This window comes from Mixophyes fleayi, chromosome 1 (genome assembly GCF_038048845.1).
Source record: "Mixophyes fleayi isolate aMixFle1 chromosome 1, aMixFle1.hap1, whole genome shotgun sequence".
NCBI classification, from domain to species: domain Eukaryota; kingdom Metazoa; phylum Chordata; class Amphibia; order Anura; family Limnodynastidae; genus Mixophyes; species Mixophyes fleayi.
Window position 1 is genome coordinate 333,096,462 of NC_134402.1, and position 23,668 is coordinate 333,120,129.

The 23,668-nt window shown below is 37.6% G+C and overlaps 1 protein-coding gene across 1 annotated transcript in view; it reads right to left on the reverse strand.

Moving 5' to 3' along the window:
- Window positions 1-746: 746 nt before the first annotated feature.
- The window catches only part of SCARF2 (scavenger receptor class F member 2), a 191,003-nt gene continuing 168,081 nt past the window's right edge, over window positions 747-23,668 (reverse strand). Inside the window, exons 10-11 of the mRNA XM_075214734.1 lie at window positions 5,868-6,020; window positions 747-4,457 (exon numbers count right to left, since the gene is read on the reverse strand). Coding sequence (XP_075070835.1) covers window positions 3,199-4,457; window positions 5,868-6,020 — 1,412 coding nt within the window. The 3' untranslated portion in view covers window positions 747-3,198. The remainder of the gene's footprint in view (window positions 4,458-5,867; window positions 6,021-23,668) is intronic.

Here is a 23,668-nt window from a genome sequence, read left to right on the forward strand (position 1 = left end):
TTCACCCTTGGTTCCTCCACAAAGTTTTCATGGTTAAAATCTTTTCCACTTCTGCTCAGGGCAAACAATTGGAGCAAAGATTCTCTACCATAATTGCCCGTACAGCGCACACTATTTCCTCACGCAAGGTTCCTACGGGACTTCATTACTAATTGAATCTGCCCCATAGAAAGATACAGAGAAGACTTTCCCTCAAAGCCACCGGAGATAATAGTCATTACCTTGATTACCCAGATATTACATGGGTTTTGTTTGTACATGTGTAGTTATGCTACAGTATTATGGCATACAACTCATTTTAATACTTTCTTCATCAGCCTAAAATTGCTAAGTGTCAAGAAAATATTGGGTACATATATGCCATTGCTGAAATGCGACCAACAGCTGTATGGAAAAAGAACCTTTTGATGTATATTATTTTAAAAAAATCTAGGTTTTCCCCGACACAGTCTGCTCAAGCTCTTCAGCTTTACAGTCTGTGTGCTTGCTACTACTCCAACTGAACAAAAAAGATAAGAATCTATCTTTAGTTCATTTTCAGACTATTTAAGATTAATGTTGAAGTAATATATACATTTTCTTTTTTTTTGTTTCGTGTATGGGAACTAGTCCAAAAATAATATCGGCAGCCAAAAAATATACACATTGGCAAATGAAGATTCAAGATTTATAAAATAAACTCTTTTGGAAAAGTTCTGTTGAAACTATTCTTGACCTAGAGCTTTTTCAGCCTTAAATATACTATACCTGATAATTATACAGCCAACTTTACAGTATTTGTGTATTTTAAATGTTATACATTTCAGCAGAGAAGAATCTTATGCCATTTTCATCTTATTTCAATGTACATATGGTGTACAGTCTGTTCCTGGCTGACTTTGGTGGTTATTTATTTAATGAAAGTGTAGAAAAACTAGCAGCCAATCCGCAATTTGCTTTCATTGTCTAATCTGCACTAATCAAGGCTAATTGGTTAATGGTTGCTATGAGCCACTGCATATTGTTAGTGAATCACATACTTTGGCACCTTATTATAATTACAGTGGACAAAGCATAACTGTTTAAGAGCTGCTTAAAAAAGTCTGAATAATGCCTTGCGTTGTGAAGAGACAAAGCTTTTAAGCTATTCATCTAGGAGCGCAATTTAATTCAAGAATCAAACAAACAATAACAAAATGTTCAAACTGAAACTGAACATGCTGCAATTTTGAAAATGAAGTGATTAAGCTAGAAATGAAATCCCACAATGCATTTTTCACAATTTAGTCATTCTTTTCAAGCAGAATGGCTCTTAGGCTGAGCGTGCACACTGCACCAGGTCATAGTCAGAGTGTCTTTTTGGGAAGCTAAAATGTTAGGAGGTGTGACTTAGGGGTATATTTACTAAACTGCGAGTTTGAAAAAGTGAAGATGTTGCCAATTGAGGCATTGAATGTGGCATATATTCATTCTGCAGTATTCATTACTGATATTAAACTGGTGTTTTATTGTTAATAACAACACAATGCTATGTCTAAGCATCCTATTCATTTAAAGCCATGTCATAGTGTTACGTCTCCCCTTATTTACCATTAAATGTTATGAATGTTTGAGTTGTAAATATGACAGAAAGTGCATGCCGTAAATTGTACGAGGTGTGTACTAATGAATAATGCAGTAAGTGCTAAACTACATGTCTCTTGAGGTCTTTGAAGTTGTTTTTGCTTACAACTTATAAAAAAAATACTACCGTTTAATTACTTGACAACTGTCATTTATCACACTTATAATAGGTATCTTCAATGAAGTGTGTCTTCTTCCCTGTTGAGTCCAGGTTTTGAAGTTTTTACTGAATCCCACATCATTTTTTTCAGCACAAGAAGGAAAAAGCCAACTTTATGCATAAGAGAAAAATGTTGTATATACTTAACAACTTTTTTTTGCTTGTTAGGCTATGAATACCTTAATGACAGGCTGGAAAATTAATTACATGGATGATAGTGGATCATGTTATAGTGTGCTCATCACACAGACATGACTCCAAGCTTCGACATGGAATTTCACTACCACTATTTAAAGTGTATCCATTCTCTACCCAGTAGAGGCAGTCCTTTCGTTAGGAGTGCCAATATTTAAAATAACACAGTTTTTAAATTCACTAGGAATGAAGTTCATGCCAATGTGATGTCACTAATACTTAGTGAATTCATAGGCTGCATTGTCATCAATATTAGTTCAGATAATATAGCTGCCTTCATCGTGTGTAAGCGATTGGCACACATTAAATAATGGCACTTTTGGGGAAACTCCATGTCTAAGCTGCAGTTATGCCCTATTATTAAACACAAGATGATGCATTGTAAGTGAGGCAAATTTCACTATGGTAATACTAATTCTGGTACAAAATAACCAAACAAATACAAATAACACAATTTAAAAAAATACTAGCTTATCCATTACTGCATAACTAGGACAGATTCATAAAATACTTTATATTAAAATAAGCACTGCTTATGCACTTTATGAGACAGTTGCCAAGGTTGAACGCCATACACAATTTTACAACTCTACGGCCCACTAACATTTGGTGATAACAGTCTGCATCTTATGATGCCTCAAAAAGAACCTTCATACTCTCCACTTTTCAACGGAATACAAAAATAAGCATTTTTTGAAAAAATAATTTAGTTGCTTGGCTTCCTTCAAACAATGAAGTATTATGAAGCATCTAAATAAAGGCAAGGATTGGCAGAAGGTAATTATGCTAAACAAAAACTGAAAATAGTTACTGAATAGTCTGGTTTATATGACAAACAGATGCTATGAAGATGCCATAGCATGTCATTAATACCGCTTTCTCCATGTGTTGTTTACGAGACATTAAACAAGAGATCATTCTTTTCTCTGGTAAGCATTGTCTGCTTTTCCATGATAATGCATAGGCACTAGAATCCACATATAGAGGCACATATTGTATTCTGGATATATTTTGTATAACGAGAAGTACATCAGGCCAGTGTCTCCTTTGTCTGTGAGCAAGCCTTAAGTTGGCACAAACTTGATTCCACATATATCCATCCTCATGCCCTAAGGACAGTCTCAGTTTTCTTTGGCTCAATATGTGGGCACAGCAATATACATCATAGTGTATTGCAAAAGTCAATAGAATCCATCATAATGCCCCTTTTGGAGAGATAACAATGTGCAAATATGCCATCATTATTTTACTGACTGTGGTGGCATTATGGCCATTTTTGGTTGCACTTTTCCTTCATTGTCCATGGTGGCATCTTTGCTTTTCTTCCTAGGAGGCTTTTTAATAGGTGTTTTCTTAACTGCTGTTTCTGCAGTTTCTTGCTTTACATTGGCAGCCTGCTCCTGACTGCTGCTAGAATTTTGTTTTTCAACTGGATTTCCTGAAGCTGGAACAATCTCTGAAACTGGACTAATCATTTTTTGTAGATTGGTGGTTGTTGGAAGAATTGCTTTGCTGGATTTCTGGTTAATGGCTGCCGCAGATCGCTTGGCTTTTTGAGGAGGAGTGGGTTTTTCTTTCTGTGTTTTGAGTGGGCCAATACCATTTTGGTTGGTGCTGACCTCCACCCTGTTGAGACTTTGAGTTTTTTCTTTTAGTTGGGCAGCCAGCAACGAAGCTGCCTCTGATGACAAATGTGGATGAAAAACTTCAGCTCGAGACTTGCTGTGATCTGGACTTTTAGGAGCATCTTTACCATCACTATTCTTTTTGTCAATATGCAGATTTCCTATCCTTTTCAGGGCATTTTGAACTGTCCCATTAATACTTTCTGTGTGATCATGGCTTTTGTTTCTGTGCTTTGATTTGGATGGAGATTGGGCTTCTTCAGAAGGTTTGCTTTCTGCACTGCTTATATCCTTCAAGTACTTTTGCCCCTTGTCCTTATTCCTCATGATGACTTTTTCTTCATTTTTGCCTTGTCCAGCAGGGCATGTATCACTGGGGGTTCTCTTCCTATGGTGATCTTTAACACTTGAATTTTGTTCCAATTGGTCACAATTATTGGTTGACTTCTCTGGAGACTTATTAAATGCTGGTAGTGAGTAAGAGTGATTTGAATTATACTTGCCATGGATCCAAGATACTTTAGGTTTTGTGGATGGATCAGGTGGAGGAGGTTTTGTTCTTTCTGGAGATGGGGGTTTTGCACCTATAGTAGCACATCTATTATCCATGGTAGGGTCATCCTCATCTTTAGACTGTTTAGATAGCCTTGCAACTTTTGCATACAATGCACTACCAGTTGATCCAGAACCACAAGATGATCTTTCACTATCTGAAGATTTGAGCAGTGGGGTTTCACTGTTGTCAACTTGGGATGATTTAGGAGATCCAGAATCTTTCAAGTAAGTATACTCCCCAGCTTCTTCCTCATTAATTAGAGGTGTCAACTTTTCCAGAACACTGGCATTTCCCTTCTCTTTACAGTCTGTCACCGATTCTAAAATATAAAAAAAAGGACAACTGGAATTGAGTGGCAGCAATATTTAGACAGAAAAACTAAAATTATCGCAACTTTCAAATATATCAAGGACAGTAGAGCAATTTAAACATGCTTGGGATAGACATAAGGGTTTACGTACTAAGGGTCAAATAGGGTTTGAGGTTACTATATGTTGAAAAAGTAGGCAGACTAAATAGGCAAAGCGGTTCTTATCTGCCATCAAATTCTACGTTTACGTTAAGCTATAAAAAAAAATGTTAAAATTGAATTTACTGCAAACAGGTCAATCTGATCAGATGTCATCAGTCTAGATGAATTATTTGTAGTGTAAAGCTATGTGATAATGATGATGATGATGACAACTGCAACACTATCTAGTCACTTCTGATTGACTGCTCCCATAAAGTCTGATAGTACTTCACTCATCGCGGCTATATTATATCAAGTTGCAGCTTTCCATTCAGATTATTTAGTTTCATTTCTATTTGGACTACTGCAGTAAAGAAGCTCCTTAAATGGCTAAACAACGGATTTGGGTATTTGTATTTTATTATATTTTATATGGAAATACGACTTTCACATTATTAATAACATTGTCATTACACTTTTCTCACATACATTACATTATATTGTGTATGAATAGGGCAATGCGACTTTTGCATTTATTACTAACACTCTCTATGCTTTGTGAGAAGTAAGAATATGCATTTTGTATGCCTGATGTACACTTGATGCAGAAATACTGCTGTTTTTGAATTGGATGTATATTGATTTACATATGACTCAACATACACACGTATCTATGCATGTTTTACTTATAGAATCTTTACCTGTATGATTGGAGGGCAAAATGCTAAGTGAGCACTCTGTAAGTACAAAGTACTACTCCTGAGGCTGATCGTGTTCTCTGATATTTTTAAGTTAAACATGAGTCTAGTTATTTATAACACACGTGGTGGCTGAGAATAATGATCCTCTTATGATGGCCAATGCCCATTTATGACGCTGCGCCTCTCAGTTACACCTGGAAAATGGGACAGAGCATATACTGCTGCATACAATACATTAAAGGGCCGCTATCATTTTAGTATAGTGCCCTAAATAAAATATGTTGTCATGTGTGTTATACAAATAAATAACTCAGTTGTTGGCTGTCCTGCATGTATGTTGTTATATTTCTTACATACAGGTTTGACATGTGGGCAGTAAATGCACAATGATAGAAAACTAAAGAGCCCCCAGTGAAAATCCACACAACTGTATAAAACTGCATTTAACTTCTAGACTCTCAATCCAATGAACAGTTCATTTTTCTTCAGCCATTAATGTTGTAAAACCAATAATCTAACATAATCACACGTAAATATATTCTGAAGGCTATACACTAGAAATACTTGTCTCACTCACCCTCATGAGGTACACAATACACTGGTCCATCATCAGTGGTATCAAAGGAAGAAAATGAACCACGGGATGACCATGAAGGGGATGGTTGTTCAACCACGGATGGTGGTTCAATGAAGCTGCAGTTAAATGTGTTCTCCATGTCATGGTGAGCCACTGAAATAAATAAAAAAGGTAAAGGTCAGCATGCAAATGTACTACATTAACTGTACTATACAAACAACTGCTAACAACTACTAACTTTTCTGAAAGGAACAAAAAACTTTTCCAGGAAATAGCACTGCTGTTTATTTATTACATGAAAAAACGGTTAATTTGTAATAATGAAACCCTTGTGATATTTTTACTAATTAAACAAGTAGCAGAGAAAGATCACCGGTACAACATTCTATCTCAGCTGTGACCACACCTATGACCCATGAGGCAACGTATGCTACTATCCCAGACCTTTTGTAATGCACAGGACTTTGGCGGGTGCCACTTGGGGACATGTGAGGATAAAGCTGGTGGGCAGGGGAGCAGATATTATTGGGTGAGACCAGTGAATAGAGATTGGTGTGTATCAGGATGTGTAATGTCCAGGTGATCTGTATATAGTAATAGAAAGTCTGTTGCCAACTTATTGCGACAAGTTTTTTGCTCTGTTCTGAAATCTAACATTTGAAACTCCTTCTAGAAATCCTGTGTTTGTCCCTGTGCAGCAGTGTAGCTCATAGTTGCCAACCTTTCCAGGTTGGCCTCCGGGAGTCTTGGGGGAGAGGTAGACATGAGGAGGCGGGGCTCGGCGGATAACGTAATTTTATTTCCGCCCTCGTGATGTAATGACGCAAATGTGTCATTTTACCATGGGGGGGCAGGCCAAATGATGCCATTCCTGGAGAATCGCATCATGGAGGCTCAAAATCTGCCCAGTTCCTAGTAAGGGGAGGATTGCGGAAGAATAGCCAGCTCTCTCGAGAGTACAGAAGACCTACCCATATTTTGGGAGTCTCCAGGGCATTCTGGGAGAGTTGGCAAGTATGTTGTATCCTGGACAGCGCTCTGCTTCAGACATCAGTGCAGCCTTGCCAGCTAGCCAGCCAAGAGGAGGTAAAAGCTATCATTTTAATTTTACAAAAGTCAAGACTGGGAAGTGGGTATTGGGGGAGCAGAGGCAGCAGACTGAAGCTTTGCCTAGGGTGCAGAGAAAGCTTGCAACGGCCCAGGTAATGCAGATATTTAGACTGCAGAAAATGTGAAAACAATTTTCACCAGGTTTATGCTGCAGTGCGAGATCTCTAATAAATACCACTCAGCTTAGTAAAGAATCAGCCAACACTCTAGTACCGGCCTCAGGGGCAAACGCAGGATTTGCAGAGGGGGGGTTTCCACACCACGCCGCCAGTGGGCATGACCAGCATGCATGGGGGGGGGGGGCGTAGCTATAATGTTAGAGAGTGCTTGGCTGCGCTCAAACTCTCCCTGTTCCCATAATATACATGGGCAATGCTGCGTGCACTACTGTTAGCTGCATGCAGCTCTCTCTTTTTTCGAGCAGAGCTGTGTGAAGCGGCTGCAGGGTTCACCCACCTCAATTATACACTGCCCCAAGCTTGGAGGGGGTTTTCCAGGCACTAGGAAACCCCCCTCGGTTTGCCTATGGGCCTGGACTATTGGAAAAGAAACAAGAGGTGTGTGTGACCTAATATTTCTGGTAAACAAATATAAACAAAATAAAATGACCAAAAATAGCACTTTCATATAGCATAACTACTGTATATTTGACGAAAGCAGATAAATAAAAGGATCTAAGAATGAGAACCCAGTTAGGAAAAAATAAAACATATGTACATATTTCACCTGATTATTTACTAGCTCACTATGCTTGTGTTCAAAAGTTTAACCTTTCTAATGAATGCAAGTGAGTCTACCAAAACAATTCGCCCAGCTTTTATTGAATATTTGTATGACTTAGAGATCATTGTAAGGTAATCAAAACTTTGACCCTAGACTGATTAAAAGAAAAACGGATTTCAATTTAGCACAGTAAGCAAAATAATAAAAACACCACATGCTGCTATGACAGCATAATACATTGCATGACTCTAAACTGTTCTGTACTGTGTCTTACATTGCTTAAAGAGAGGAAAGCAATGTATTCAAATGTAAGAAGTTTACCAAAGACAGACTACCCAGCCTTAGCCTTCTTGCAGCTTCAACCATGATTATAATGCCAGCAGCCTGGTAAAATAATCCAGAGCACCTGTAGCTGAGAAATTAGTTCTACAGCTCTGTGTGCACAGGAAACCAAAGGCTGCCGCAGACAAAGCCGTCTGCATACAATATTAAGAAGCAAGGCACATTTCCAGGTAAGAAAACTTGGCTGGCCTGCCAGAGATGAATAAGATGTACAAATAAAGCCATAGGAGAGTTTTATGCAAACTTGTACAAATGAGAAAAGTTACTTTAGCCACTTGCATGGTGTCTTTTTCCCAATGCAATTGAGAGAAAAAAAACAATCCCTTTTTTATGGGTTCCAGCACCTTTTCCTGTGCACCAGAGTATTCAGCACTCCCCGAATACTCTGCCAAGACAACAAGCTGTTTGCTCCTGTGGGAGGCGACAATGATTTATGAGAAGTCTGCTCTTTGCAGAGTCACTTACACTTGCAGATTTACCTGATTTCTCCTTCCAGAACATCATAATGTTAATAGAAATATACTTCCTCTTTGAAGTTAGAAGTGACCATTTACATTTTAATTCAAGGTCTTAGACCATATCCTAAAATATTACAGTATATTTACAGGCATTTGACTGCCTGGTATTAGATTATATACTGTATATAGGTTATTTATAAAATGTTTATCAGGTACACAAGAATGAACACTAATGAATAATAAAATATGAATTTTAATATGTTGTGGAAACGTAATGTAATTGAACTTTCCATTTTTCCAATAGTTTATAATGCATAATTGCATACTTGGCAACTTTGTATTTTAGATTTGTGAGATATTCCCAGACAGGGGGCATTGTGAGAAGGCGGAAGGGTGCGAGGTGTGACAAATCGCGTCATGTTGGCACCGCCCTGCGTCAAAATCAACATTTTGTCGCAGGGTCAAAATTACATCATCATCATCGCGTCATTGAGGCTCACATTCTGCCCACTTCACTAGGAAGTGGGCAGGATGCGGGAGAATTGCCTGCTCTTCCTTAAGTTCGGGAGACCTACCCGGATTTTGTGAGTCTCCCAGACATTCCAGGAGAGTTGGCCAACGTTAATCAAGATGTTATTAATGTCTCCTGTACATAAAATGAATTTTCACAGTTGTTCTTGATTGCAAATACATGTTCTGGCATGTCTATCATCACTATCACTCGACACTTACACTAGACTTGTAGCTGGTGCAAGTGATACAACAGAAAAACACATACCTAAGAGATGCCCAAGGCTTGTGTCAAATGCTGCTGCGTGCACTTGCACTTGGCATGCCCTTACTGTACATTGACTGCGTGCATATGTCCATTCCCCTCCCTGTTCCACCCATGAAATTGTAGCCTGTCTTAATTTTCCATTTTACTCGAAGATATACTTCTATTCTCTGGCATATAGTTTCTGGGCATGAGCAGTGCAATTTAATGCAAAATAAGACAAGTATCGGTGTGACAGGATGGACCACCTATGCCACCCTGTCCGTTGTGTTGCTGGGGACCGGTTGAGCTTGCCTTGCCAACGTCCCCTTTCTTTATCCCAAATACGCCCTCTAATCACAGTAGGAGGGGCTTAAGCTGCTGCCACCACTGGACTCCTTAGCGGCAACCAGAACCGTGTCCTTCTGGGTAACTGTTGCTGCTAGTGTACCCCCTTGCTGGTACACCTGGGCTGGTACTCTTGACCTCTTGTCTTTAGATCAGGGTTGCTCTGGATGGTACCCCTGGCCTATCACACTGGCCAGAGCTGCAGGTAGCAGGCAAAGCTGGCTCCAAACCTCAGAAAAGCCAGAAACGGATTAGAATTGTGTATAATCTGTAGGTCACAGAAAATACAGCATGGAAGATGAAAGGGTCATCCTGTCTCAGAAGTTGTTACAAATTAATACCTCAGAAATGAATGCATTTCCTATGCAGAAATATAACACAATATAAAAAAATAAGTACATTTCTAATATACAGTATCAAGAATCGGTACATTTTTAACAATATAAATTGGCACACTGTGCTAATAATTTAAATATACTTCACAAAAAGTAAATGCCACAATCGGCATCTACGTTCCTTAATAAATGAGGCACTATAAGATTGTTTTAAAGAGTGCAGTACCTTCTCTCAGCCTCCGGATGTCAATGTTTCAATTGCAGAGGCAATACAGCAAACACATTACATATATGAGTTCCAGAACAAATACCCAAAATCAATAAACTAGAGAACTTATGTGTTATAGTATGACTGGAATATCCTTAAAATGTACTATAGTTTTTTTTGTGCTAGTGAAATTAAGATGTTTCCCTATATATTATTGTTTTTATTTAATGATATATTATATCATGGTTGCTCAGCTAGTTTTAACTAGTTTTAAGTTTCACGTGCTGTCAGATGAAGGAAGCCTGGATCTGATAACATCTGACAAAGCACTTTGCTTTTTTTCTACACCTTGTCAAATGTGATAGTGTGTAACACACACGCTGCTTACAGACTAAATTTTTAAAAGCTCCATTTTCATTGTTATTAATATTTTTACTTTCCAGTTGGGGAGACACATCTCAAAATAATGTACACATAAAAAAAGATGCTGGACCACATAGCAAAGTTTACAGCAGACGATGGGATGCATTGGGTAGATCCAACCAACTCTTGCAATGAAATGTAAAAACGCAATTTCATTCTGGGGGAGGAAATATTTAAATGAGATTCAGAAGGCAACTGTAAATGGGCTTCCCCTGTTTTATTCTCTTTGAAAAAGGCCTTGAATTATCTGCCACCTGCCAGAGATTGGGTCTTCTCTTTAGACTTATAATGGGACGTAACTTGCACCTACCATTCGCACTTGTGTAGGAAAGAGCGTTTGTAGATGCCCTTTAATAGTAATAAAAGCCTTCAAACACACAAAAATTGTGGAAAAGCATATATTGAGGTTCATAAATATCCCTTAGTCTGTAGAAAATGTAGAACAAAAACTTTTAAAAAATATATACAATTATGCACAGAAGTAGCAGCTGTTTCTGCAAAAAAGTTGGTGTGCTGAATGATATAGTGAATAAACCTCCTTGTGTTACCTTATTAGGGGTCTTTTATAAAAACATGTAAACAGGTCACTTAGAAAACGTGCGGTGACATTTAGCAACAAATATTTGCTTTCATTTTCTAAACTACTAGAAAATTACAGAATCTTAATAATTGTAATGAGATACTGTAACCGGATGGGCTTACTTTGCCATCCGGTCTGTTGGGGGAAGAAGGATGGCAGGATGTTCTTCCATCACAGTTTATTTGGGTCTCATTCTCACTATCAGTAACCGACTGTTACTGACCACTCCTACTTTGCCCACAGACACTCACCGACTGCGAATGCCAGCTGCGTAATAGTTGTAGGAGAATACTGCTGCCACCATTAGGCCCCTTTGCAGCACCTAGAACCACTCACTTTGGTGGCTGATATAGCTGCTACAGTGCCTTTTTGCTGTGGGTTGGCTGGTACCTCTTGAGTGTTGACATGGAGACACTGGGCCTGAGTCATTAAGGAAAGTAAGGCAAAAAAAAGGAGTAAATGTTCTCCTGGACAAACTATGTAACAATGGAAGTGGTGCAAATTAGTTTATTGCTTTGCAGATAAGTTAAATATTGGCTCTTTTTACATCTAACATACAAATACTTGCTAGCTTTATTCTTACACTGACATTTAAAGTTGATCTAGGACATGTCCTATCCTAACTATAAATCTGTTCCCACATTTTAAATTTACCTCCTCCTCCAATGTACAATGCAACATGGTTTTGTCCAAAGCTACTCCTTTTTATGCTTTGCTCTCCTTAATGACTCAGGCCTACTGAGTTTAGCACAGGACAGTCGGGGAATGGATTAGAGTGTAATCTCTTATCTGTTGGTTACAGGATACAGCAGTCAATAGGCGTCAGGCAGAATCTTCAAGCAGTGATGTTTATTTGCTCAAGAAACTAGTTGGAGGAACTAGGAAGCATCCAGAAGTACAGATTGTACAATACATTACATGGTCAAACAGAGCTCTTTATATACTGTTATATACTGTTTCTGATACACAAGTTGGCATGAGTAAACCAGCACCCTTTCTTTCCTACCTGGCACCACAAAGTCTGAGATATTACATTCAGTGATTAGCATCAGGATGTAATATGTCCTCTAAACTTGGATTTAAATGCAATTTAAACTTAACAAAATTTACATCAATGTGTTTAAAATCCAAATGCTTGTTTGCTAGAAACTTATTATTTCCTATTGTGACATTGGCATGATACATTATATGGACAAAAGTATTCGGACGCTTGACCTTTACACCATCAGCGACTGTAATGACATTGTATTCAAATACATATATATTAATATGGAGATGGTCCCCTTTTTGCAGCGATAACAGTTTCCACTATTCCATAAACTGTTGGCACAAAGTTAGGAGTATAGCATTGTCCAAAATGACTTTGTATGCTGAAGCATTAAGATTGTCCTTCAGTGGAGATAAGGGCAAAGCCCAAACCCTGAAAAAGAGCCCCATACCATTATCCCTCCTCCACCAAACTTCACAGCTGGCATAATGCAGTCAGGCAGGTAACGTTCTCCTGGCATCCGCAAAACCCAGACTCGCCCATCTGACTGTCAAACAGAGAAGCCATGGAAACCCATTCTGTTAAGATCCCGCCACACAGTTTTTGTGCTAACGTTAATGCCAATAGAAGTTCAGAATTCTTCAGCTGAGCATTGGCGACTTAGCATTTGTTGACCCCGCTCTGGGATTTTACATGGTCTTCAGCTTCATGGCTGTGTTGCTGTTGTTCCTAAACACTGCCACTTTCTAATAATATCACTTACAGTTGACCGTGGAATATTCAGCAGGGGGAAAATTTCACAAACCATCTTATTGCAAAGGTGGCATCCTATCACAGTACCGCACTTGACGTCACTGAGCTCTTTAGAATGGCCCATTTTGTATCCCAAATGTTTGCAAATGGAGACTGCATGGCTAGGTGCTTGATTTTATACACATCTGGCAACAGGTCTGATTGAAACACCTCAATTCAATAATTAACAGATGTGGCCAAATACTTTTGTCCATATAGTGTATCTGCATTATTAGATTTGGCTGTGTATTTAGGATGTCCTAGTAGACATATTGGTCCTGCTGATTTGTGGTAGGTTGTGACACCCTTCAGCAAATAAACACTTAAGTCCCTCACAAATTACAGTTCATGGCATACATCTTCACACTCACAGACCTCTTCACACTCACAGACCTCTTCAAGTGTACAATTGATGTGAGCTCTCCATGCACTGTATTAAACTGTATGATTTGCCATGTCTGCTAAAGGATCTAAATTCAATGTAATATTCATATGATATATGAGTAACCCAGAATGTATAATACATTTTCCATCTAAAAGCATAAAACATCAAAACTGACTGCATTCCACATGGTAACTAAATTAGGTTACTTTACACTATAATTATTATCCTTTATTTATATAGCACAAATCTATTACACAGTGCTTTACAGAGAAAGTGAAAACTGTTCACATCAGTCTATGTCCTAGTGTAGATTACAGTCAAATTTTCTACCACACAAACTCACACACATCTGTCAATTTTATTAGAAGCTAGTGAACCTACCAGTATGCTTCTGGAATGTGGGAAGAAGTCAGACCATGCAGAAAAAAAACAAGAACTAACACAGTCCATACAGATAGCTCCCTGATTGAAATGGAACATATGGTCCAAGCTCTGAGAGGCAGCAATGCTAACCACTGTGCCACTGTGTAGGAGGAAGTGGGTCCTTCACCATTGCCAGTATCTTCCTCCTTCATGTTTGGTGATTTTTCCCCCCCTACTTATGCACTGTAGACAGAAATAGTCCACATAAAACCTGGTCTAAGGCTCCCATGTGTCTTGGTTTTTCCCAACACAGACCCATTTTTTTCTGTGCCCAATCCTCACAAAACTTCTTTTTTCATAACTTAAAATCCTGATCTACCAAAATTAACACTAGTGGTAATGCTTTATTCAGGACTTACAGTGAAGTATGGGTGGATTTTTTTGGCCTGACCTGACCAAGCTTTAGGTCATATGGATGTCCCAGGTTTACTTTTCAAGATTACAGGAGCCTGACCCAAGTCATAATTACTAAACATGAGTATTTTAAATATCAAACACAATGTTTGAAAAAAAAAAGGAAGAACTAATTGTGATAAGTACAATCAGCATAAAAACTATGCAGTTATTTGTAAGATTAGGAATATATGCTGAGACATCTATCAAGTAGTGCTTGCTTTAATACATTGCCCCTTCTATGCTATGTATGTACTTTGGAAGATGGATGAAAGTATACTTGCCAGCATTCCCGATTGGACAAAAGAGGTCATCCCTTCCCCCCAACTGTCTAATTTGCATAAACCAAGCCCTTATCACCCCATTTGTGGGCAAAGCCACACCCTTTTCCAGCAGTCTACACCCCCTTCAACCTTCCAAAACTGGAACTGATAGTAGGTATGTGGAAGTAATCATCAAAATTAAATTTTTCTAAACTGCACTGAAAAAATTATAGTATCTGAAAGTTCACTATGAGCCACACCACCTTTACACTAGTTTTCATAAATGTCGCCATTACCAGACATATGAATTCTATGTCTAATCATTTGCCGGGAAAATATATTTTATTATACTTTTCCAAATACATAATCTGATTAAATGTTTATTCCTGTAATTTTTCCCTGTGTAATTATTTAATCATATTTTTATGGTGTTTCTCACTGTAGGATAACCTTAGGCCAATATATGCTTGTCAGAATAATTGCAGTGAAATTCCTAGTATTAACAGTTCCCTAAGGACAGCTGTGTAGGAATGTGGTCAGTTTGTACTGAATCTCTGTTGTCACAGACTTATCCCTGTTTGTACAGCACAGACTCCATAGTCACAGCACCCCCTGGAACAGAGTTAGGCTAGGTACACACTGGCCCAATGATTGCACGAAAAACCTCCAATCAGCCGACATCCGACTGTTTGGTCAGATATCGTGTGAGTGTGTATAGTGACACAATGATCTAAAGTCGTCCCAAAGTGCCGATCATCATTTCATTTGGTTGGTCGAACTGTTTAATATTTTCCGACCAATCATGGACCGATTGTATAGTGTGTTTGCATTCATGCTCAATCACCATAGAGTTTACAGAGTCGTGTTCTTGTCAGCCGTTGCTAGTGATGAATGTTTTGGTGAATAAATGTGAAGAGTGCTGTAGAAGGAATAATTCATTTGTTCATTCTGAGACAGAATGTTTCGTTAGAGAGTCACAGAAGCTAACGAAATTTGTTAGGACATGTGGATATCTATAACAAGGCGGTTTTAATTAGTGTGACAATGTAACAATAATGAATGAATGAATATTGTGCTGTCGTTCTTTGAAGACTAGAGGACCAGACAAAGGACCAGATGAAAAGCACAGTTCTGAAGGTAAATCGTGTCCGTGTGTGTACGCATGAATCGTCAGACTGATTGAACTTTCAGTTGTAGGATTAATCGTTTGAGATAACATGTCTGTGGGAATATTCTTAAGTGTGTATCTAGCCTTAGTTCCACCATTGTAGGTAGGTATACTTTTAATTCACACTCTTAGATGAGTGTTTAATCCTAGAAGAATATCAAGCTAGTAATAAATCTAACAATGTAAAGTTAAGGAGAAGGCAGCTGTGGGAAATAAACAATGCATGGGATTATCAAGTTAGCAGAACATAGTATGATCGGCTAAAAGCTCTACTATTGGTCAGTAACTAGAGAATAGAAAAATGCAGAATCCATTCCTTAGAGACTTCACAATTTAGAAAAATAATTTTTTATATGATTTAGAAACACATTTTTAAAATTGTTTTGAGGGATTCAGTTAACACATATTTGCCGACTCTCTTGGAATGTCTGGGAGACTCCTAAATTTCAGGTATGACAATTTGCTATACTGGATGAGGCAAAAATGACATGATTTGTGGTGCAATGTCCCCCCCGCACTTGCATGGAGGGGAGATTTGTAAAGTTGGCAAGTAAGAAACAACCTGTAAGGTTTTATTTTTCCTTTCCCACTGGTACCTACCAAAATAATCTTTTTAAATATCTTTATACTGTTGCATTGATAGGATATCTGTTATTGGCACAATTTACTATTAAAATGTCCCTGGGTGCCTCCCGCAATGTTCAGGTAGTTCTCCCGGACCCACAGAAGAGCAGGCATTTCTCCCACACCCTGCACACTTCCTAGTGAAGTGGGCTGGTCTGGGGCCTCAATGACGTGATTCATCACAAATCACTACATTTGGCGCCAACCCCCGTGGCTCGGCTAGCTGGCTCACACATATGCAGTGACATTTTTTTTTTTAGAAAAAAATGTATGAAATCTTTAATTTGCTTCTGCTACTGTCATACTGAGATGTTAATAATAATAATAGGCCGTAGCTTGTGTTAACCCCTTGATAGATAGGGAAAACACCCATTTTTGCCAGAGATAGGGTTTTTCACTCTTTGATAAATAGCTCTGCCTCTCTCTCCTATAGTATCTAAAATATAAACCTGAGATTGTTTGTATAATGGATAAGGGAGTGATAAGTTGTCATATGATACAAATTCCTAGATCAAATGTTACAAAACATGCAAAGAAAAAGTACTTAAGAAAACTACACCAGGGGGTAAATGTATGAACATGCGGGTTCTTCAAAGGGAAAGGGAAACTTCCCTTTACAATGCAGCGCCGCTTGAAATTTAATCGCCGAACACACTGAACACGCGGGTGTTGAAGAACCCGCATGTTCATACATTTACCCCCAGATGACACATGTTAGTAAGCTTATACAACTTCAATTTTAGGCTACAATTCTTTGTTTAACCATATGCCAGGCATATGATTTTAATGTTCACTGGAATTCAGAAAAAATGTTGGCAGTATCCCAATATAATGTACACAGAGCCTAAGTGAGCAGATCCTCATCCATCTAAACAAAATATGTCATGCTTTTTTTTATCATGGTTTTCAGGAACATTATAATGAAGATTTCTATAATTTTGAAGCAAAAATATAGGACACTCTTGTCACATACGTTTGCTCAGTTCACACAAATATCTCCTATAGCCACATATTGTACAACAATTCTTGGAATATTTTGCTTCTAATATTGTTAATCTAACGAAATCAAAAATGTGAAAGTTTGGTTGTTACTCCCAGTTACAGATTAAGTGGCAAAACCCAGCAACGTCTTGGGAAAACAAGGGCACATAGGAGTCCTAAATAGGGTGTGTACTGAGTCGACTGCTTCTGATGCTATTAATAACTGTATACGAAAAAAATGAAGGCTTCATTTAATATTCTATTGTTCTGTAGACAAATGCTGCTCTGAAATGGCCATGAGCTTGTAAATAAAGAAACAGAATAACCTTTCAGAATTGTAAGCTACAGACTTAGGGCCTGATTCATTAGTGATCTTATCTTGTGAAAAAAAAGATGCTTATTTTTAAGAAGAAATGAGGAGATAGAGTGAATTTAAGATGGATTTTCATCTTAACTTAAGAAATTCTTCACTTACGCAGTGGATTTTGCTTCTTATCTCCCTTTTCTGAGCATGCACAGAGTGGATTTGCTTAAGATAAGCAAAAAATGGCAGATAAGATCACTAATGAATCAGGCCCTTAGAGAGGGGATATTCGTCGCAAATTGTGGCAGACGCAAAGACATCAAGTTGATTTATTTATGCTTCACCAATACATCCAAAAGATCTACATTTTATAAGGAAACACTTAGGGGCATATTTATCAAGCTGCGGGTTTGAAAAAGTGGAGATGTTGCCTATAGCAACCAATCAAATTCTAGCTGTCATTTTGTAGAATGCACTAAATAAATATAAACTAGAATCTGATTGGTTGCTATGGGCAACATGTCCACTTTTTGAAATCCGCAGCATCAATTTATGCCTTGGGGGGTAAATGTATCAAAGTGCGAGTTTTGCCAGCGTGTTTAAATCGCGGAAAATCGCGATTTATCTATTCTTTACAGTTATAACACTGCCAGGGCAGTGTAACAGTGATGTGTTTCCACAACACACTGCTATCAAGCAGCGTGTTGTATCTGGCGTGTTTTGAAGCAAACTCTCCTGAGTTTGCTAACTCACAGCTTCATACATTTGAGAGCTGTATAGCTGCAGTGGCAAACAGTCGGGAGTTTGATCTCTGGCGATTTTGCAAATATCGGTTTTGACAGAAGCAGAACTCTGGCAATTTTGCATGAAATCTCAGCTTCATACATCGGCGAGTTTCAACTCTCCCGAGAAAATCGCTGGAGTTGCAAAATTGCACTTTGATACATTTACCCCTTGGTGTCATTTAAAAAGTGCTATTTTGCCATTTTCTCAGTAGTCAAAATGTGACTGTTGTATTCTACTGTGCTTCAGTTTTTTGTCAACTTATTTGTTTACTGGACTGTATAGTTACCAATAAGAGTTAAACAAGCCATTTAAATATTTAATTGGCTAATTCTACATTTTTCTACTTAAAATGTTAATGAAAAGAACACTGCAAAACATCAATAATATCCGATAAATATCTAAAGCTTCTACATATTCAAATAAGCTTCTAACAGCATAAGAGAGGCTCTTAGGTATAGTGGAAATGAATACCCGAGGAGGCTTATGACTGTGAGGTAGAATGAACGTTTAGCTGAACGTGAATTGGGATTACCGCTGAACAGCACACATTTTTACAAGAACTATGCCATGTTTTACATTAATTTAGGGCACTTAAACTGTGCCAAATACATAATATAGATAAATGCAGCTAAGCAGTGGCAGATTAAGACCCCGGATACCTAACCCCACCAGAAATCACCCCCATCGCCTCTTCTGGTATAATGGGTGCAAGGAAAATGTTTTGTGGAAATTAACACATTTGGCTTCTGTTTCAAACATATACATAGGCAAACACACATCTTGGGCACAAATAACATAAAACACTTATGTTTAATACAGTGCAATAGAAATAAAATATAGGATTGAAGGTAAAGTCTCATATACTGTGTTCATAGCCCTGTAGCCTTTTCCTCCATCCAATGGACATATGCTCAGGAGGCTTTCGGTGGTGTGTGTGGCCCTAATTTTTCTAACAATCTGCTATTACTCTGTATGTACAGAAAACTACACTTTTGATTACATGTGTTACTCATATCCTCATCAACTGCACTCTAGAATTAACATGATCATGTCCTTATTTGATCTCCTGGGCATGCCGAGAGGTTTTCCTTCATGGAGATTTAACTACTCTTGTAAAACTAACCCACTTTCAACAAATAAATCACAAATCACAATCAAGATTGCTTCTCTAATAGTCTACATTCTGAAATCCAATTAACAACGATTTGGGATGTTCATAAGGCAGTAATTAGAAAAATAATTATAATCATTGCTGTGTAAAAGTCAACAATGTAGTGCCATTTATTTACTATAGCCTCCAGTTCAAGTCCTAGACTAATCGCACAATCAAACATATTTAAAAAGAATATACGAACAATTTCCTAAATTATAAGGAGCAGTCCACTCTTTATTAGCAGAAAAAAAAACAGAACAGAGCTTGTGATGGCTGAAACAAATTTAAGGAAGACACTACCTTGGTTAACAAATTTAGAGCAAAGAAAGCTACTCAGGAGCAAGAGACAAAAGATGTAAACTATATCATGATCCCAGTCAACTGAATAAGATTTTTTTGACTCTATACATAAAAATCTACATTAGGCTGGATATGGCGGTTACCCACACAAACTGAATTCTGAAATTAAGGAAAAGCTTTAAGCATAAAATCCATCAATAGTTCCTGATCCGTATGGGTTCCTGATGAATTACTTATAGAAAACAAAATAAAAGTAAAAGTTGAATACTCTATTTACCCTCATTTAGTGCAGGTTTTTAACAAAATGTTGCAAGGGCAGGTGTTACACCCTGACACAGAACACTCAAAAATAATTGTGATCCCAAAAACTAAAAACGAACACTGTAACTGCAGTAATTACATACCCATTTTCTTTTTGAATACAGATTTTAACATTTTCACAAAAATCCTAGTCCATAAACTCCAAACTTTATTGCCTGGCCAGTTCAAGTAGAATTTATCCAATTGAGACAAGCTTTGGAGGTATATTTACTAAACTGCAGATTCTAGTTATAAATTATTTAGTAAATTCTACAAAATGACAGCAAGAATCTGATTGGTTGTTATAGGTAACATCTCCACTTTTTCAAACCTGCAGTTTATTAAATATACCCCTTGGGCTATCAACCTAATTCATCATATCAACAAATTAAAACTGTCCTCTTGATCTTTACATTGGTCTCACAGAATGCCTTTGGTAGATTGCCTTGACCCTTCATGGTACAGGAAATAGAGGCATTAATAGGTCTTAATGATGACTTACTTAAGTCACTTAAGTTAAGTTACTTAAGCTACAAAAGCTCCTTATTGCTCCTTATTTCAACCCTTTGTCATTGGTTTTTGACAAAAAATCACTTTCTTCAAGCTGGGTAACGACAATAGGGCAGGCTGTCCTGCGACTAATAATTATATTTTGTGTTATATATTGAACATCATGTGGTAGTAGTCAAAGTGGAAAGTTCCATTTCTGACCATGGCCTTATCTGGACTTTGTATGTTCTCCCTGTGTTTGCATTGGTTTCCTCACACACTCCAAAAATGTACTAGTAGGCTATTTGGCTGCTATTAAAATTGACCGTAGTCTCTCTCGGTCTGTGTGTGTGTGTATGTTAGGAAATTTAGACTGTAAATCAGGGACTGATGGGAGTGGGTTTGCTGTACAGTGCTGCAGAATTAGTGGTGCTATATAATTTGTGATGATGAAATTGGAATGTAAGTGAAGGAAATTTTATAGTTTTACAATGAAGGCAGTCGGAGAATTGGAGATATGGCATACTACATACTATGGTATACTACACCACTACTTCGATTACTGTCTGGTGATCAAAACCAAGTCAAAAGGGGCGGTTTCAGCGCAGGCCCTGCTTACATACTCTCTACTTTTTGGACCTGCCCTCATGGAGGTTCAAAGGGCAAGTGCAGGGGGTGTGATGACCCATTCAGCAAGGCCTAATTATGTGAAACACATAATCACGCTTCCCCTCTTTACAAGAGGATTAGGTATCCAGGAGAGCTCCCTGAAATACGGAAGTTTTCTGGACGTTATAGGAGACTAGGCTAGTATGATTAAGAGAGAGTTGCATAATATGTGTCTCACAACACTTCCTCCATAATCTTGATAAAGAAAATAAAGACACAGAAAACGTTCAAGTTTATAGCTTGATGGATGCCTGATTACCATATGATCAATTGCTTTCCATAGAGCTATATTGAAATTATTTCAGCTAAGCCCCATTTAGATTACATTGCGCATTAACATGTTATACAATTATGCCCAGTAAATATTTTCACTGAGTATCCTACACTACTGCACTTTTGTAAGAAGTTAATCTTTTATCTTCACTTAAACTAAGTTTTGGATGTAGGTCATGAAATATTGACACATAGAAGGAATGATAACAGACACAGACGTATAATAAAAAGATAGATTGTTTACTTAACAGTCAAAACCAGAGTTAAGCAAACAATCTGACTATTTTAATATACTCCTGTGTTAGATACCATTCCTTCTCTGAGTCAACAGTGCATGATTATACAGCAGAACTTGAGTTTAAGTAAAACTAAAACATTAAATTCTTATAAAGTTGGTGATGTGAGCATAGTTAAATTTATAAGAAATGAATGTGTTAATTACATTTATATTGAGGTTCAGCTGTACAAGAGTGAAATATTTACGCAAGCAGAAATAATAAGACACAGAGGTATAACAAGCAAAAAGGTACAGGTTTACTTAACGGTTATTACATGTTCTCATACAGGCAGGGCCACCGAGAGGGGCCCGGGTAATTATATGATTGCTATATATACATTATATATATGATTGCTCTCTATATACATTTTTTACTTAACCCATTATTATACAATGCTGCAGTGTGTTTTGATGTTTTGACATGAAACCCTGCAGGTTTATTCATCTTTTCAAGATCATCTACTATATAAAAGCCTAGTGGCGTGTATCTGTGTGTGGAAAAAAACAAACAAGCTGCAGCGCCACCTGCTGGGCGAAGTTATACACTGACCTACTAAATTCTTAGTGTGTGTGGAAAAAAAACTCAAAGGGCTGAAATTTGCTGCAGCGCCACCTGCTGGGCGGAGTTATACACTGACCTACTAAATTCTTAGTGTGTGTGGAAAAAACAACTCAGAAAGGGCTGAAATTTGGTATACTAAGATGTTTTTAATTTGTTAATTTAATTTGTTAATTGTTAAAAGTGTTTATAAAGATTTTAAAAAATATATATATAAATTTCTTGAAGGAGAAGTGACAGTTGGGAGTGGTTTGTGGTTGCCGGGGGTGACAGAGTGAGAGGAGTGTGATACTCAGGACCGCTGAGAGAGATCCCTGTGTCTGGATAGACATCTGGATAGATGTGGCGATAAAGATGAAGGATGAGGTGATGGAGAAAAATGATGAGGTGGTGACATGTGGACAAAACCACGTTAAAAAAGGGCGCTTGCGTCGGGAAGTAACGCTCTTCCCCTGAGGAGGCCTGGGCTATGGCCCCAATGCATGACAAGAACCTTTTTAACACCTTAAGTAGCTTGATTTGACTAGAATGCATGAGTATCATGCACGGGTTAACTTGCATCAAGTATATATGTAGGCGTGATGGCAACATTAAAGCTGTATTTTCTACTTTCTCTATGTCTTACATTAACAAGCCATATAATACACAAGTTATACTATATTTATAAATTATATATAACTTTTAAAACACACAACAATTGTATAATAAAGTGGAGATTTCAAACCATCATTTAAAACAAAATAAATATATTGAAACTTTTATTGAATATTATGGTGACTGGATTCATTTTATGATAATTCCCTAGCGCTATAATTTTTAGAAATCACAGCCAGGCTAATTAAACTTCATTTAAGTCAAAAAATAGGACAAAAAGAGTCTTGTATTTTATGCTGCTATAATAATAATATTGATTTAAGAATACTGTATTTCTAGAGCATAATGGGCTAAAGATAACTGTTGAATAACTGATGACTTTTCCAATATAACAGTAAATGTACATACAGTGCTGCACACACAAAAATACAAACATTATATTTAAATTAAAAGCATCTGCATAAGTTACCAGTGACTGCATTCAGATTTTCCCGATCTTGCTATGATCAAAGCACAGACAAACACTAACACACTTGCATTTGAAGTGTTGTATTAAGTTTGTGACTAGTGCTGAGGATAAAAACCTGCATTGCTTTTTGTGCTTTGATCACAGCAGATAGACAGCATCTTTGAATCTCCTGTGTTGACTCTAGGAGTCATGATGATATGCTGTATATTGAACCAGATTTTCAGGCTCCTATATACTTTGCTGTGAAATCATAGTAAAATAAAGTCAATCTCAGGCCCAGCATCCTAGATTCTAACTTGAAGTACCTGTGAGTGCAGTTACCCATAGTTG